The sequence below is a fragment of the Ceratotherium simum genome, chromosome 14 (assembly GCF_057802395.1).
Source record: "Ceratotherium simum simum isolate JZ-2026a chromosome 14, ASM5780239v1, whole genome shotgun sequence".
In the NCBI taxonomy this organism is placed as follows: domain Eukaryota; kingdom Metazoa; phylum Chordata; class Mammalia; order Perissodactyla; family Rhinocerotidae; genus Ceratotherium; species Ceratotherium simum.
The window spans coordinates 10,387,216-10,403,408 of record NC_141913.1 but is presented as its reverse complement, the minus strand read 5'-3'; the positions used below and the strand labels follow the sequence as shown (position 1 = coordinate 10,403,408).

Below are 16,193 nucleotides of genomic sequence, written 5' to 3'. Positions count from 1 at the left end.
TGGGACATTCTCCAGGATAGACCATGTTAGGCCAAAAAAAAACTTAATAAATTTGAAGAGATTGAAATCATATAAAGCGCCTTCTCCAACAATGACATTAAACAAGAAATCAACAATAGAGGAAAACTGAAAGTTTCACAAATATGTGGAAATCAAACAACACATTCTTAAACAACCAATCAGTCAAAGAAATCATAAGGGAGCTAGAGAAAATGCTCTGAGATGAATGAAAATGAAAACAAGATACCAAAACTTATAGAGTTCAGTGAAAGCAATACTCAGGGGGAAATTGTAGCTGTAAAATACATTAAAAAAAAAGAAAAACCCCAAATCAATAACCCAATGGACACTCTAAGGAACTAGAAAAGGAAGCGCAAACTAAGCCCAGAGCCAGAGTAAGGAAAGAAACAATAAAGATTAGAGTGCAGATAAACAAAATATAGACTAGAAGATTAATAGTGAAAACTAACAAAACCAATAATTAGTTCTTTAAACAGATCAACAAAATTGACAGACCTTTTACTAGACTAAGGGGAAAAAAGAAGAAGACACAAATAACTAAAATCAGAAATGAAAGTGGGGACATAACTATTGACTTTCTACAAACAAAAAAGGATAAAAGAAAAAACTATGAACAACTGTACACCAACATATTAGATAACCTAGATGAAATGAAAAATTCCTGGAAATACACAAACTACCAAAACTTACTTGAAAAAGAAAATCTGAACAGACTTACCAGAGATTTAATCAATAATCAAAAATGTCCCAACAAGAAAAAAGTCCAAGACAAGACTGTTTCACAGCTGGATTCTACCAAACATACAAATAAGAATTAACACCAATCCTTCTCAAACTCTTCCAAAAACTAGAAGAGGAGGGAACACTTCCTAATTCATTCCATGAGGCCAGAACTACTCTGACACCAAAGCCAGATCAAGACACCACAAGAAAACCACATATCAATACCCCAGATGCAAAAATCTTCAACAAAATACTAGCAAACTGAATGTAGCAGCATATTAAAAGGATTATATGCTATGATCAAGTGGAATTTATTCCAGGGTGGTTCACAATATCAAAGTCAATCAGTGCCATACATCACATTAACAAAATGAGGAAAAAAACCCACATGATCATTTCAACTAACACAGAAAAGCATTTGACAAAATCCAACACCCTTTCATGATAAAAACACTCAGTCAACAAGGAACAGAGGAGAACATGATAAAGGGCACTAATGAAAAACCCATAGCCAACATCATACTCAATAGTGAAAGACTGAAAGCTATGATCAGGAATAAGACAAAGATGCCCACTTTCACACTGCTATTCAACATTGTACTAGAAGTTCTAGTCAGAGCAACTAAGCAAGAAAATGAAATAAAAGGCATCCAAATTGGAAACACATTTAATGCAATTGTTATCAAAATCCCAATGTCCTTTTCTGCATGGAAAAAGGACATGAAAAATCCATTCTAAAATTCATATGGAATCTCAAGGGATCCCAAATAGGGAAAACAATCTTGAAGAAGCAACACAAAGTTGGAAGAGTCACACTTTTTGATTTCAAAGCCTAATACAAAACTACTGCAAACAAAACAGTATGGTACTGGCATAAAAACAGACACATAGATCAATGGAATAGAATAGAGAGCCTGGAAATAAACCCTCGCATATGTGGTCAAATGATTTTTGACAAGGGTGCCAGGACATTTAATGGAAAAAAGACAGTCTTTTCAGCAAATGGCATTGGAAAATCTGGATATCTACACGCAAAAGAGTGAAGCTGAACCCTTACCTTACACCATATATGAAAATTAACTCAAAAGAATGGAAAGCAATGACTCCAACGTATATTTGTACACCAATGTTCAGAGAAGCATTATTCAACAGCTAAAAAGTACAAGCATTCCAAGTGTCTATCAACAGATGAATGGACTAAAAAATGTGGTAAATACATACAATGGATATTATTCAACCTTAAAATGGAATGAAATTCTGATACATGCCCTAACATGGATGAACCCTGAAGACAAGCTAAGTGAAATAAGTCAATCTCAAAAGGATAAATATTGTATGATTCCATTTATTTGCGGTACCCAGAACAGTAAAATTCAGAGAGACAGAAAGCAGAATACTGGCTCCTGGGGGATGCAGTTAGAGGAGAATGAAGAGTCATTGTTTAACGCATACAGAGATTTAATTTGGGATGATGAGAAGGTTCTAGAGATGGATGGTGGTGATGGTTGCAAAACAACATGAAAGTGCTTGATGCCACTGAGCTGTACACTTAAAAATGATTAAAATGGTAAACTTTATGTTATATATACTTTACCACAATAGAGAGAGATTTTTCTTAAAGTTCATATTAAAAATAAAAAGAACCCAATATAATGCCAAGAAAGTCTAAATTTCTAAGCCCCTGAAATTTGCTAGACTCTAAATTCTTTATCCATGAAGACTACACCGATAATCTCTCCCATGAAAATGTAAAACTGTAAAAGAGAGGATGCTAGACTTAATTAATCCACAGAACCTAGAATAGTATAAGTGTGCTTCTAGACAATGCATTTTGCTTATTTTTAACTAAACTGAAAATTTACTGTGTGAGCTGACAGTTAACTACTATTGCCACCTTGTGTATTTCCCACCAGCCATAGATGGACTAAGTAATGGCAGTATTTTTGCCACCTTGTGTATTTCCCACCAGCCATAGATGGACTAAGTAATGGCAATATTTTATCTCAAATGAGATCATGAATGGCAGTGTTTTGCAAGTTACCACATATTATATTTAACATAGTATTATTAGTAATGTATTATTATATGTAATAATGTAATAAATGTTATAATTTTCTTCTCCCCAAAATTTATCTGCCAATAAGTATCGATTTCCTATACTTCTAGTCTGTATAATACTGAATAGTGGAAATCTTTTTTTCTTGTCAGGGAAGTATTTGCCCTGAGCTAACACCTTTTGCCAATCTAGCCCCAGTGCATGGTTGTATACCCTAGTTCTAAACCCTTCTAGTTCTTCTATGTGAGCCACCACCACAGCATGGCAACTGACAGATGAATGGTGTGGTACCAGGAAGTGAACCTGGGCCACTGAAGCAGTGAGAGCACCAAACCTTAACCACTAGACCATCAGGCGAAATCTTTAAATAGTACACATTATTCCAGAAGATCAAAGGCTTTGGAGTCAAACAGATTAAATTTTAATCCTGACATTGTCATTTGCTAGCAGTATGACCTGTACCAAGTTATTTAGGTCTTTTCATTTCTTTTGTCTTCTATCTTTATTCTCACTCCTGTCATTTTTTCAGTTCTATCTCAAATGAGTGGAAAAAGTAATTTTATAATCTTAGTACTTAGTGTCTCTAAATTAAGAGTGAATAAGATCAGGAAGCTCATGGAAATTCTGCCAAAAATCAAGCTGTTTTGTACCCTGCTCCCACACTACCAAGGAACAGATGATGAAGATTAATTGCCATCGTAACTTGTAGACATGTAAGTGGTAAAACTACCAAAAGAACTATTATTTGCAAAATATAAGCAATTTGCCAAAGAAAATTGGAGTCCAAAAAATAAAAAAGAATTATAACTGTTATATAATTTTTAAAAACTTAGCAGGTCAGTGAGGTCAGTTCAGAATACAAGTATTCTTGGTATTTTAGGGGTGGGAAGTGAAGAAGGGGTAGGAAGAGGGAAAGAGAAGAAGAGAACAATAAGTTCTACAGACTTCAATTTTTCTTTCTTTTTTCACAATAGCCACAAAATAGGAGCTATTAGAATTAGGAAAAGCTATTAAAATGTTTATAAGTATGTTAAATCTAAGTATACTATAGCAAAACCACAGATAACAATATAGATCTTAAAAAGATATGGAAATGATAAAAATACTAATAAAATTACCTAATTACAGAAATTCTTTAAATATAAAGTTCATGTGATTTAAATCAATGAAGTAATTCACTTTTCTTGCTTTTTTCATAAACAGTTCTATTGAGGTATAACAATATCATAAAATGCCACTGATTGGGCCTCCCCAATTCCACTAGACTATGAGCTCCACAAGGTAAAGAACTTTGCTTGGTTTGATCACTGCTGTTTTCCTAGTGCCTGAAACAGAACAGTGCTCAGCATATAGCAGATGTTCAATATTTGTTGATAGGTTACCTCTTCTCCTAATTAACACCAGTTTTTTAATACAAAAAAAGGAAATATGGCCTCTCTACTTTTTAGAGTGATTTACTGTGTCGTTATTCTATAGTTATTTATGCATTGCTTCACTTTGAAAAAGAATGTAAAGCAATACAAAAAATACTTTGTATTTTCTTCAGTCCCCTTTTAAATTTTTTTCAGATTTATAATCATATTTGTATGTTTTCAGCTTTCTTAAACTTTACTAAGAGCATAACTTGAATAAAAACATAAAGCTTTTCAATGCAACCATTCATCATCTCACTGTCTACTCATCTCTTTGTCTTGCAACAGTTTCTCACGCAGCAAGAAGACAACAATCACATTTACTTAGGAGGAGTAAGTTCCTTATTTCCCAATGTATAACTGTTAATAAGTTGTCCCAAGGTCAAGCTGCTCCTGTAGCTCCCTCCAGATAGGTCATTCAATGTCATTCTTTGTAGCGGTGTTATTTCTTAATTTCCACAAGAATTTCTTATTTCCCCTTTTCCCTTCTTAATTTTATAGCTTAGTAGAATGTATGCACTGTACCTGAAGGCAATATAATTCTTTCTTTTAAAATATTTGATAACAAGGATAATTCATTAATATTGGCAAATCTACATGATCTATTTCTTCAAAATTAAGATTTTTCTCCCCTGAAAGAACTATCCCTCACAGTCTCAACTAGATAGGCAGGCCTAAAGACAAACACCTAATTTGTAACTGTTTCTAAAACCACTATTTTCACTGTTCACTGTTGTTGCTACAGCAGGAGGAAGTTAGCGGCTGGTATACACTATCCTTTCTTTGATAAGTGAAAGGGAAAAAAAATCCCTGAGACTTCAACACGGGAAAGATGAATTCTTGGTCTCCCAAATCCACTAAAATGATGCAAATTTTTGTTGCCATTATAATTTTGCTTCGGTTATGTTGAACAAGATTTTCTGTGAATCATCTTATAATTTTAACTTTTTTTTTGAAATAGGGAAATGCTCTAAACTGACTGAAAATGAACTTCTTGCGCATTAAATATTTTTATTTCTAAATTGCAAGCTGCAAGCTTGATGGACTCAAGTATACCATAATTTCCTATATCATTATACAAATTAACTTCTGATATTTATTAATAATAGAACCATATATTTTAAGTTTTAGTAAAAACAAGAGAATAACTTGTCTTTTCACAAGAAATAAATTTTAATTCATTACCCCTTATTTATTGACTTCTTCCATAGTGGGATACTAAAGTCTAAAATAAAAAGCAATTCAACACAGATCAAATATCAAATTATGACTGCTGGGCCCAACTCCATTACATGTATATAATATTTCATCTTGGTATCTTGAGTGGGATATAAGAGAAGTAGCAGTACAATTTTCGCAATATTATCAAATAGTCTCTCTTTAACTAGGTTAGGACAATACCCACACTACATTTATGTACTTTGGATTTCCATCAGATATACACATATATTAGCAAGGCAGTTTCAACAGACTATCTACCACAACTACTTTCAAATATTCACTGTAACGTGCAAGAAAATAACTTACTGTCTCGGAGTGTTTCCCAAGCCCACTGATCATTTTTAAAGAAGAGATGTCGTTTGATTTCTTCTACACCATTTCGCCCTAATCTCACCTCTCTAAATAGAGAGGGAAGGAGAAAAGTTATTAATCATTTAAGATATTATTATAACCTAGCCAGATTTATTTGTGGGCATAATGCTAAATCTGTGCAGGATGATAAATATAGTTCTATGTCACCTTGAAACTATATTGATTGTCAGCATAATTTTCAGCTTAACTAAAAAATAAGTTAAAGACTGAGAATACTAAAGAATTTTTTAAAGAAAAAATATACAAAAAGCACAGGCTTATTGATACTCTGTGACTTTTCTATTGACAACAAAAATCCAGATGAATCACTCACATTGCTTCATTAGCATAATGAATAAAACAAAATGAATTTTCTTGATAGCTTTTTTAAATAGTGGTAGTGATACATTTTTTGCAACCAACAACTTTACTTCACATCAGAAGCTAACGAAAACTCAGAAATACATTTTAAATTTAAAATTGCCATTTTATACTCAATTAAATATTTCTGACCAATCAAAAACCAATGAAATTAATTCTTGACAGTACTACAAAACTGAGAGCTTTAACGGGACAAGTTACTGATTCTTGGCCTCTTCAGTGAGCACAGAGATAGTGTTTAAAAATGTGCCTTTAGCTGATTTGGAAAGAGGAACTCAGTAACTTTTGTTCTCTAGTAGAGTGCTTATAAACAACAAGAATACGCTGAATTCCAATTTTTTTCATAAGTTAAAAAATAAACTGCTTTAGATATAATGTGACACTTTTTAAAGACGCTTTCAGTGATTCTCCCAGACTGGATTAGGGAACCTCTCCACGGTTCTACAGCACATAGTACTTAACTCAAGAGTACTTATCTCTTTGTACAATAAATGTCTAATGTGCTTGTCTATTTCCCCCAAAGGACTATGAGGTAGTGGAGAACAAGAGCTGTGTATCTTGTTCATTTCTATATCCCTAGCACCTAACACACAGCATCATACTTATATTTGTATGGCACATATACTAAAACGTAAAAATTTGAAAAACTATACATTTCAGGCTCTAAAAGACACACTGAAGGAGGATAAGTTACTTTTAATTAAAGTGAAGCTAAAACTGAAACATATTTAAAAGTACTAGGCCTCTCTACTATTTAAATTAACAATATACAACCATAAATATTAAATGTAATCTTACTACGTCATCTGGTTCATGTTAAATCTAAAAAGTAAACCACAAAGTTATACGTGACATGCCATTTTTGCTTCTAAAACACATACATGCATATACTTTTATAAAAATGCTTGTTGAATCTGGAAGACATTATACCAATGACTATCTCTAGAAGGAAGCAGGTAGGAAATATATACTTTTTTATAGCTTTGCACTATTTACTTAATTTCAACAAGCACATACCATATATAATTAAATCTTTTTTCCAGCTCTATTGAGCTATAATAGACAAAATTTTAAGATATTTAAAGTGCACAATGTCATTATTTGCTATACGTACACCTAGGGAAAGGATTCTGCCATTGAGTTAATTTCTCTTTTGAGTTAATTAACATCCATCATCTCACATATTTACTTTTTTTTTTTTTTTTTGGTGAGAACATTTAAGTTCTACTTTCTTAGCAAATTTCAATTATACAATACAGTGTTACATTAAAAGTCATCAAGTGGAAGATGCATCATCATTTTTCTATCACTAGGAAAAAAATGTTCTCAATTAAATTAATACATGCCATTGATTATAAGATGCACTCTAATTTCAGAAATGTTGACATGTTAAAAATCTCAGACTCAATAAAATATACTATCATTTTTATATTTAACCAAGTTAAAAATTTAACAATGAAATTTTTAAAAGATCATCTGGTCTAGCCATCAGAAAAGAATATACTATTATCACAATTTCTTAGGTAAGGCAAGTGAGTTGAGATCCAGAAAAGCTATCCAGAAATTATAGGTAGGTTTCACCATCATGAGTGATTTGGGGAATGGTAACATTTTTATTCCAATAGCTCAAATATAGGAACTCAAATACAGACCTTAAAAACTGAGCAGCAAAATGAGAATTTCCTTAGAATAAATAGAAGTTCAATGTTAAGATTATTTACCTGTCAGTAAGGAAGGCACAAATAAGATTTTTTGCTTCTTTTGATATGTCATTATCATCAGGGAAAGTAAGTGAATTTTTATGGTTCATAATCTTACTGTAAGTTCCAACCAGAGAATCTGCATAAAAAGGTGTATCACCTGAAAAATCGATAGGGAAAACAAAAGCAAAATAAGACACATTTAAAAAAAGCAATGCAAAGGAAGAGAGTCAATGTAACCTGTTGAAAGATTACTAAATATGCATTAAACTAAAAACATACACAATATATAAAAAGAAATAACACATCACAAAGTTGCTTCAAGCTTCTCAATAGCTTTTAAAAACACACACAAAGCAGGTTTGGATCAGTTTGCTTCCTACAAACAAAATCAACACTGCTTAATGTAATAAATATTTTATTAGAAGAAGCCAAGTAAGTTTGGGGATGAACAATTATGTTAGAGGTACATAAAATCCTCCTTTACTCACCTACAAGCATTTCATATAAAAATACTCCAACTGACCACCAGTCACATTCTCGTCCATAATAACCATCACCACCTTGAGATTTTAATACTTCGGGGGAAATATAATCGGGTGTTCCAACTGCTGTATCACATCGTACCATACCTTCCTAAAAAGAGTGGTAGGTCAAATTTTGAATTAGGATATTTTAAATATACAGTCTCAATTATTTAAAATAACTTCTGAATATAACCTATAGAACTCTAAATCTTTGGGCTATAAAACATATCAAAACCTAATGCAAACTTGACAAAAATGAACAAACAGCTTAATCCTGTATACATATTATACACACAATATATTCATAATGTGTGAACGTGTGTGTGTGTATGGATACATCAGTGATTTTTATTTCATAATAATACTCAGTAGAAAGACACACTGTCATCATTTATTATTCCCCTAGTTGTGCCACTATAATGATCTCATCTTAATAGCAGATGTAACCCAATGCAAATAGACTGAGGGGCTGATAGGATTAATCATTTGATAACATTAATACATAAATGCTGATTTAATTTTTTTTTGCTAAAATAGACATTCAATTTAACTGTGCTTAAAACTGTGAAGAAAACACACAAGAATTGACTGCGAAATTGGGAAACATGTATGGGAAAAAGGCATAATAGTGTTAAGCACACTAAATATCTATCTAATATGCATTTTAACTTTCTCCAAAAACAAAAACAAAAAAAACTATACATACCCGTTACTCATTTTAGCTAGTATTAATGCAAGAGAATTATAATTAAATGTTCATAAAAAAGCTCTCATGTAGTGTTTCCTTCTAACCAATAATTTTCCTTTTAAAAATAATAAATACTTCCTGGTTATTGTTCTGTGATAAGTTTCAAAGAATATAAACTGTCTCAACTGAAAATAAAGAAGCATACTTGCTACTTCAGCTATGTATGTAAGTTATTTATTATATAAATAGTGAGGATGGATATCTTTATAAGATTGACTCCCAAAATAAATAGTAAGATCATTTACATGTTAATAGAAGGCTAAGTAAAACACTAAAAAATACACACATTACTGAAATCCAATTTTTATGAAAGTCTAATTTTAACACTGGCATTAGTGACTAATTCCATTTCCAGTTACCAGTAGTGTATATTATAGAGTTGTTATAAAGGATTTAGTAAATTTAGCAATCCACACTTACCCTAAATAGAGAGGAAAAAATAAATCACTTACAAGTTACTAATAGAACATTGAAACCATGGCATCTATTTCAACAAATAAGACAGGTCACATCAATTGTGTACAAGTTCAGCTACGGAGAGTAAATTCTTATAGCATTTTCTAAAAAGCATCTATCTTGAATTAGCAAAAACTAAATTAAAATCTAATTATTTAACCTTATTCATCTTCATACAAGTACCAAAATCTGCTAACTTCAAATGTCCAGATTTATCCAGCAGCATGTTATCAGGCTTCACATCCCTGAAGGGAAAAAAAATATAGTAAAGTAATTCTGAAACAGATCAGACACTGATAAAAATTATGTGAGGCAGTTATTTTAGGTCATGTATCCTCACTCAATGTAGATAAAGCCACTTTTTTTTTTTATTGATGTTTTAATAGTTTTTAACATTGTGAAATTTTGGGTTGTACATTTTTGTTTGTCCATCACCATATATATGTCTCCCTTCACCCCTTGTTCCCACCTCCCACCCCCACTGCCATAGCCCCTGGTAACCACGATACAGTGATAAAGCCACTTTTGATCTATATGTGCTCTCTATCTATATCTATAAATTGAACTTCAGCAGGGAAATTCCTTTATATGTTAATGCCTCAAAAGAAGACATATATTTCTTTTTCTTTTAAGTAGAGTTTGATGCTTCCACGGGAAAAATCAAATCATTTGAGAGGGAATAACCACAAAAAATGTAACACTCAGACATAAAAAGTAATTGAAACATACTTTTCAACATAAGTACATAAATAACTCCAGGACAGGGTCTTAGTCACTTTCATTTTTGTATCCCTGGCACTCAGCATAACAACTGCACATTGGATTCAAGTGGTGTTTGCAAAACAAATGAAATTATTCTTCTAATGAATAAATATGATCTATTCACTAATTAAAAGCAAATTAATTTGTATATAAAAAAATGAAAAGTGTTTAAGACCCTGGCACATACCTCAGGAAACCAGCTTATAAGTTTTACTTTTCAGAACACCATATAAAAACTATATAATCAGATTAAAAGATCTTAAACAATACATTTATATCAACATTAAACTGAAATGTTAAAACTATGACTTTCAAAGTTTTACATTCTAAAATACCACTCATGTCATATGGGAGGAAAATAGGTAGATTTAGAGTGGGAAACACTAATCAAATAAAGTTTAAGTATTTTCCAGGTTTCTTTTAAGCAAATGAGAATATTTAAAGCATTTTTATCTTTACCTATGAATAAAACCCATGGAATGGATTGCATCCAATGCAAGAACTACTTCTGCAGTATAGAATCGTGCCCATTTTTCAGGCACATCATAGTTGCTCATTAAGTTTACAAGATCTCCACCAGGCATGTATTCCATCACCATGTAGAGATAACGATCATCTTGGAATGCATAAAAAAGCTATACAAATATAAAAAAAATACATTAGGATTAAAGAAAATTGTTTTATTTAAAAATTGACAAAAAATACTAATATAAGATTTAATTAAAATAATCAAATTGTAGTAGTTGTAGTACTCTAATAAAAAGAAAGAAGAAACAAACACAAACATAAATACCACAAAGGCTCTTGCGTATGCAAAGAAACTACTAACTGCGGTTATTTCTGAGGAGTTAGATGGAGACTGTTTTCTTTATACATTTCTACACTAATTGAATTTTTTATACTGAGAATTTTTAAATAATTAAAATAGCTTCAGTAAAGAATATGCAAGTCTTCTAAACAAAGAAATATTGTGGTTCTAATTTAGCTTTAGTGGGGTTTACTGTTAAATTTATATCAACAACACAATTCTCAAGAAGTCTGATAAATTGGGCTACAGTCTCAGCTGTCCCTTATTAGCTGTATTACTGGGCAATTCACTTAACCTCCCTGGGTCTCTGTCACTATAATCCCTTCTAGAAGAATGTAAGGGACTATATAACTTGTTTGACTTTTATACCTGTTGCTCAGTCAGCATCTGGATGCCAGGCAGTTAGCAAGTGCTTAATAAATGTCTAATGAATAAAAACATAAATTAATCCATAAATTGGGAGTGTACCTAATAGGGATTAATTAGTGAATATAGAAAGCACTTAGTACAAGAGACACTCAAATGATAGCCGTCAATAGGAGGAGTAGTAACAACTAACAAAGCAGCAGGAAGAGGGCAGCAGCCAGAGTCAAAGCAGGAAGAGTAAAGTTCACTGATATACCAGGCAAAATGTATTTATTATGTGACTAGAGTTGAAGTTAAAAGAAGAGCAAATTTACAAAAGAACATTTTAAGTGAACACAAAAAATTTAGAATCGAACTAAAATAAATAAAATAAGCCCTAGAGAAAACGATTTACCTGATTTACCTAGACATTTATATCTTAAAATTGTCCTTTTTATGTTTCATTTTTTCAATAATGTTTAATGATTTTAGTCACAGATTTAGTTATTTTAATTAAAAAAATACACTTGAAGGAAAGATAAGAAACTAAGTGGCATTTCATGGCTATCCCAGATTAAAGTATAAAATTTATCATTTGGGCATCATAGTTAAAAAAACATTGTTGATTTGGTGACAGATTATCCTATATATAGACAACATATCAAGAAAAACAAAGTTTCCAGTATATTAATTGTAAATTAAATCCTAAAAGTAACAATTACGTCACATGCCTTTTAACTCTCTAGAGAACACTGAAGTTTTCTATATCAGTGGTTCTCAACCAGAGGTGATAATTTTCTCCCCACCACCACTAACACTACCCAAGGAGACACTGAACAATGTCTGAACACATTTTTGGCTGTTAGAAATGACGTGATATGTGAGGATGCTGCTACTGGCATTAGCTGGGTAGAAGTCAAGGATGCTGCTAAAAATCCTGTAATGCACAGGATAGCCCCCAAGAACAAAGAACTATCTGGCCCAAAATATCAATAACACTGAGGCCAAGAAACACTGCTCTACATAGGTGATAAAAACAGAGCAGACATTAAAGTCTCATTATGTAAATCTCAAACATTTTCTATATCCTTTTTATATCAATTACTAGTATGCTTACTTAGGATACTCTTCATTATATACTGTAAATAAATAAATCACAAAATACATGTTAGTAATTTAGAAATGGTCTAGCTCAGTTGTTTGGTTTTTTTTAAACCAGAAGAAGACTTTACTTCCCCCCTACACAATCTTACTTAAGAACCCTAATACATAAGACAGATAAAACATGGAGCTGCTCTAATCTAGGCAGATACAGAAAACCCAGAATTATAACCTACCCAAATTCCTGCTTGCCTCAATGACTTCACCTGAGGTATCTCTACAGTTAAAAATAATCTAAGCTAACTCTCACATTTCTGAGCAAGGAAAGTGAGGCCCAGAGATCTAAATAACTTGGCTACAGTTTCATAGATAGGCCTGTGGCAGTCCAGACTAGGACCTACAACTACTGACTAGATTCTAGCGTATTTTTCTTTCCACTGAAAAACCTAAAGCCAATACAATATTATTTGGAGGCCTAGCTTAACTCACTCTTCTCTTCATTTTTCCCACTCCTTTCTCTCCAGAAAATGATAGAACAAATAGATAGTTAAATAAATAAAATATGAGAATCTTATATTTGGGAAAAAACTTAAATTTCAATATTAAATAAAAGTACTACTTAGAGTATAATAATATACGACTTCTCCCAAATCAAAGCAGATTATTGAAATTGTCTAATATTTAAATTCCACAGAAACAAAATTATTTTGCTTTGGCCTTTCCTCCTAGCGATGATTCAATAAAATTAAATTTTGTGATTTTAAAAATAATGGTATGTTAGACAATTTTGTAATTGCCAATAAATTCTCTATTACTGTTCTAAAAAGCAAACTAAGCTTCTCAGATATGTTTAGTTACAAACTAGTACAGCAATAATCAAACAGTAGCAAAATCATACCTGAACGACCCAAGGACTATTAGCAAAAGCCATGATGTCTCTCTCTTCCCAGAAAAAAGCAGAATCGGATCTCTTAATCATTTCAAATTTGCTGAGAAGCTTCATAGCATATACCTTCCTGGTGGATTTATGCCTGACCTTTAAAATGGAAAATAATGAACCTTTCATTAACAGCTCAGCATTTCCCAGAACAATTTACTAAATGATTTTAACACCTTGTTAAATAATTTAACATTGTTTTTCTAGCTATTTTATTTCTTCTCTTCTGCTGAATTATCCCAATTAGATAATGTCAAGACTTTAATTACCAGACACAAGTAATGTTAGAAGAAACTCTTTATTCTCTATAAGACACTCCTTTCTCTTCCACCCTGCTATGGATGATGCTTGAAACCTCTTCTCTACCCATGGATGCTTGGGGTAAATATTTCACACTGCTGCAGAATTTGATGCTAGGCTTTCATATCCTTAGGCAAGAATGTCTAGAGTAATTTAAAGCAACAATTTTATAAAAATAATACTTTCCCAAATAATATATGTTAAACACACAAGTGGATTTTTTAGTTTTAAAAAGTTAACTGTTTTTTAAATCTCATTAGAATAACCTACCAATTGAACTTCTCCAAATGCACCTCTGCCAATCACCTTCACTACTTCATAATCTTCAGCTTTCATTCGTAAATCTCTAATTTTATTTATTGTGTCTTTATCTGTATGAAAAGAAAAGTTTATAATTTTAAATCACTGAAGCATTATAACCAACACTGCTTATTTTACATTCAAGTTCTTGAGAAATACAATGAAACAACATTCATTAAGAATTACTTAATATATAGTAATATGTAAAGTTATAAAATAGAGAAATGTTCAATGTACTAAGAATTGTTTTAAATAAATTCTGGAATGACCACTCTAGTGATTAAAATGTTTTCATTAAAATCTTACTTAATAGAATGTTTCAGAAAACAAATATTATACTACAAACACACACTTAGGATAATTAGTTAATTAGTTCCTGGTATTTTAAGTATACATCTAATTTGAATTGTGAGACCATGGTAGACATTTTAGATTAATGAAAGAAACTTTTCTTTTTGTCAAGTCAGTTTTGACAATCCTTTAAGAAAGATATAAATAATTTAAGATATCAAAGGCAAGTAGGCTAAAGAATCACGTAATTATATCATTATGTTTCTCTATTCGGACCTAGATTTTAACTTAAAACACACAGTGGGAATCACTGCAATTATTTATATAAACCTGTCACGCTAAAAACTATAATAATTTACAAATCCCCACTGGATAGATATTCTAATTCCTAATTTGGTCATAGATTAAAATAGGGCTATTTTAATCCACATGGGTCAACACTGGCATGAGATTACATGGAAAAGCTTCACATTTCAGAGTTGTACAAAACACAGAACAGCTATTAAACTTAAGTTCTAGTTCCTAATAAAAGCTGCATATAATATTCTTGTCTTTCTTTTCAAAAGCACATTTGAACTCAAGTGTTTGCATACATTATGACCAATAAACACACGCAAGAGAGCAAACACAAGGATAACGCAAGCAAACACAATTTTCACACAAGGATAACATAAGTACATTTAATTTTAGGTTACATATCAACTGCAAGATGCACCAGAAAGATACAGACAATAATCACTTAATTCACTGCACAAATATTTGTGTACTATACAGGCTCTATAATCACTGTAGATAAAGATAATTTTAAAACATACAGTAGTTCCCCCATCCATGGTTTTTCTTTCTGTAGTTTCCATTACCTATGGTCAATCGATGTCTGAAAATACTAAATGGAAAATTCCAGAAATAAACAATTCATAAGTTTTAACTTTCACACTGTTCTAAGTAGCAAGATGAAATCTTGTGCAGTCCAGCTTCTTCTCACCAGGGACTTGAATCATCCCTTTGTCTACCTTATCTATATTGTATACACTACCTACCTGTTAGTCCCTTAGTAGCCCTCTTGGCTATCAGATCCACTGTCATGGTATCACACTGCTTGTGTTCAAGTAACCTATATTTTACTTAATAATGGCACTAAAGTGCAAGAGTAGTGATGCTGACATTTCAGATATGCCAAAGAGAAGCTGTAAAGTGCTTCTTTTATGTGAAAAGGTGCAAGTTCTAGAATTAATAAGAAAAAAATCATATGAGGTTGCTAAGATCTATGGTAAGAACGAATCTCCTATCCATGAAATTGTGAAGAAGGAAAAAGAAATTTGTGCTAGTTTTGCTGTGGTGCCTGAAATATGTACGTATAGGAAGAAACATAGCATATATAGGGTTCAGTACTATCCCCAATTTCAGGCAACCACTGGGGGGGTCTCAGAACATGTCTCCTGCAGATAAGGTGGGACTACTTGTAGTTCCTGCTCTCAAGGAGTTCAAACTCTATCAAATGAAAGAAAAACAAACAATGAAAAAAAAATACCACACACAAAAAAGCAATAAAGGAGATAAACACAGAGTTTGTGGAATACTAAGGAAGACACGCAACCCAAGCCTGCCTGGGAGAAAGGTGGCTGAAAAAGGCTTTCTGGAGATGGTAACATCTGAAATGAGTCAAAAATGAAGAGTAGCAGTTAGCCAGATAGAGAGAAGAAAAGAGAGAACACTACAGGTAAATGGGCACAGAACACAAGAAGTTCTGTGT

The 16,193-nt window shown here is 32.0% G+C and overlaps 1 protein-coding gene across 5 annotated transcripts in view; it reads right to left on the bottom strand.

Moving 5' to 3' along the window:
• Positions 1–16,193, bottom strand: part of ROCK1 (Rho associated coiled-coil containing protein kinase 1) — a 151,361-nt gene that overhangs the window by 78,574 nt on the left and 56,594 nt on the right. For all 5 annotated transcript variants that reach the window (XM_004421038.3, XM_014780289.2, XM_087439014.1 and 2 more), the window contains 7 exons: positions 14,120–14,220; positions 13,511–13,648; positions 10,818–10,993; positions 9,757–9,841; positions 8,357–8,501; positions 7,887–8,025; positions 5,740–5,831 (listed from right to left, as the gene is read on the bottom strand). In XM_004421038.3, coding sequence (XP_004421095.2) covers positions 5,740–5,831; positions 7,887–8,025; positions 8,357–8,501; positions 9,757–9,841; positions 10,818–10,993; positions 13,511–13,648; positions 14,120–14,220 — 876 coding nt within the window. The remainder of the gene's footprint in view (positions 1–5,739; positions 5,832–7,886; positions 8,026–8,356; positions 8,502–9,756; positions 9,842–10,817; positions 10,994–13,510; positions 13,649–14,119; positions 14,221–16,193) is intronic.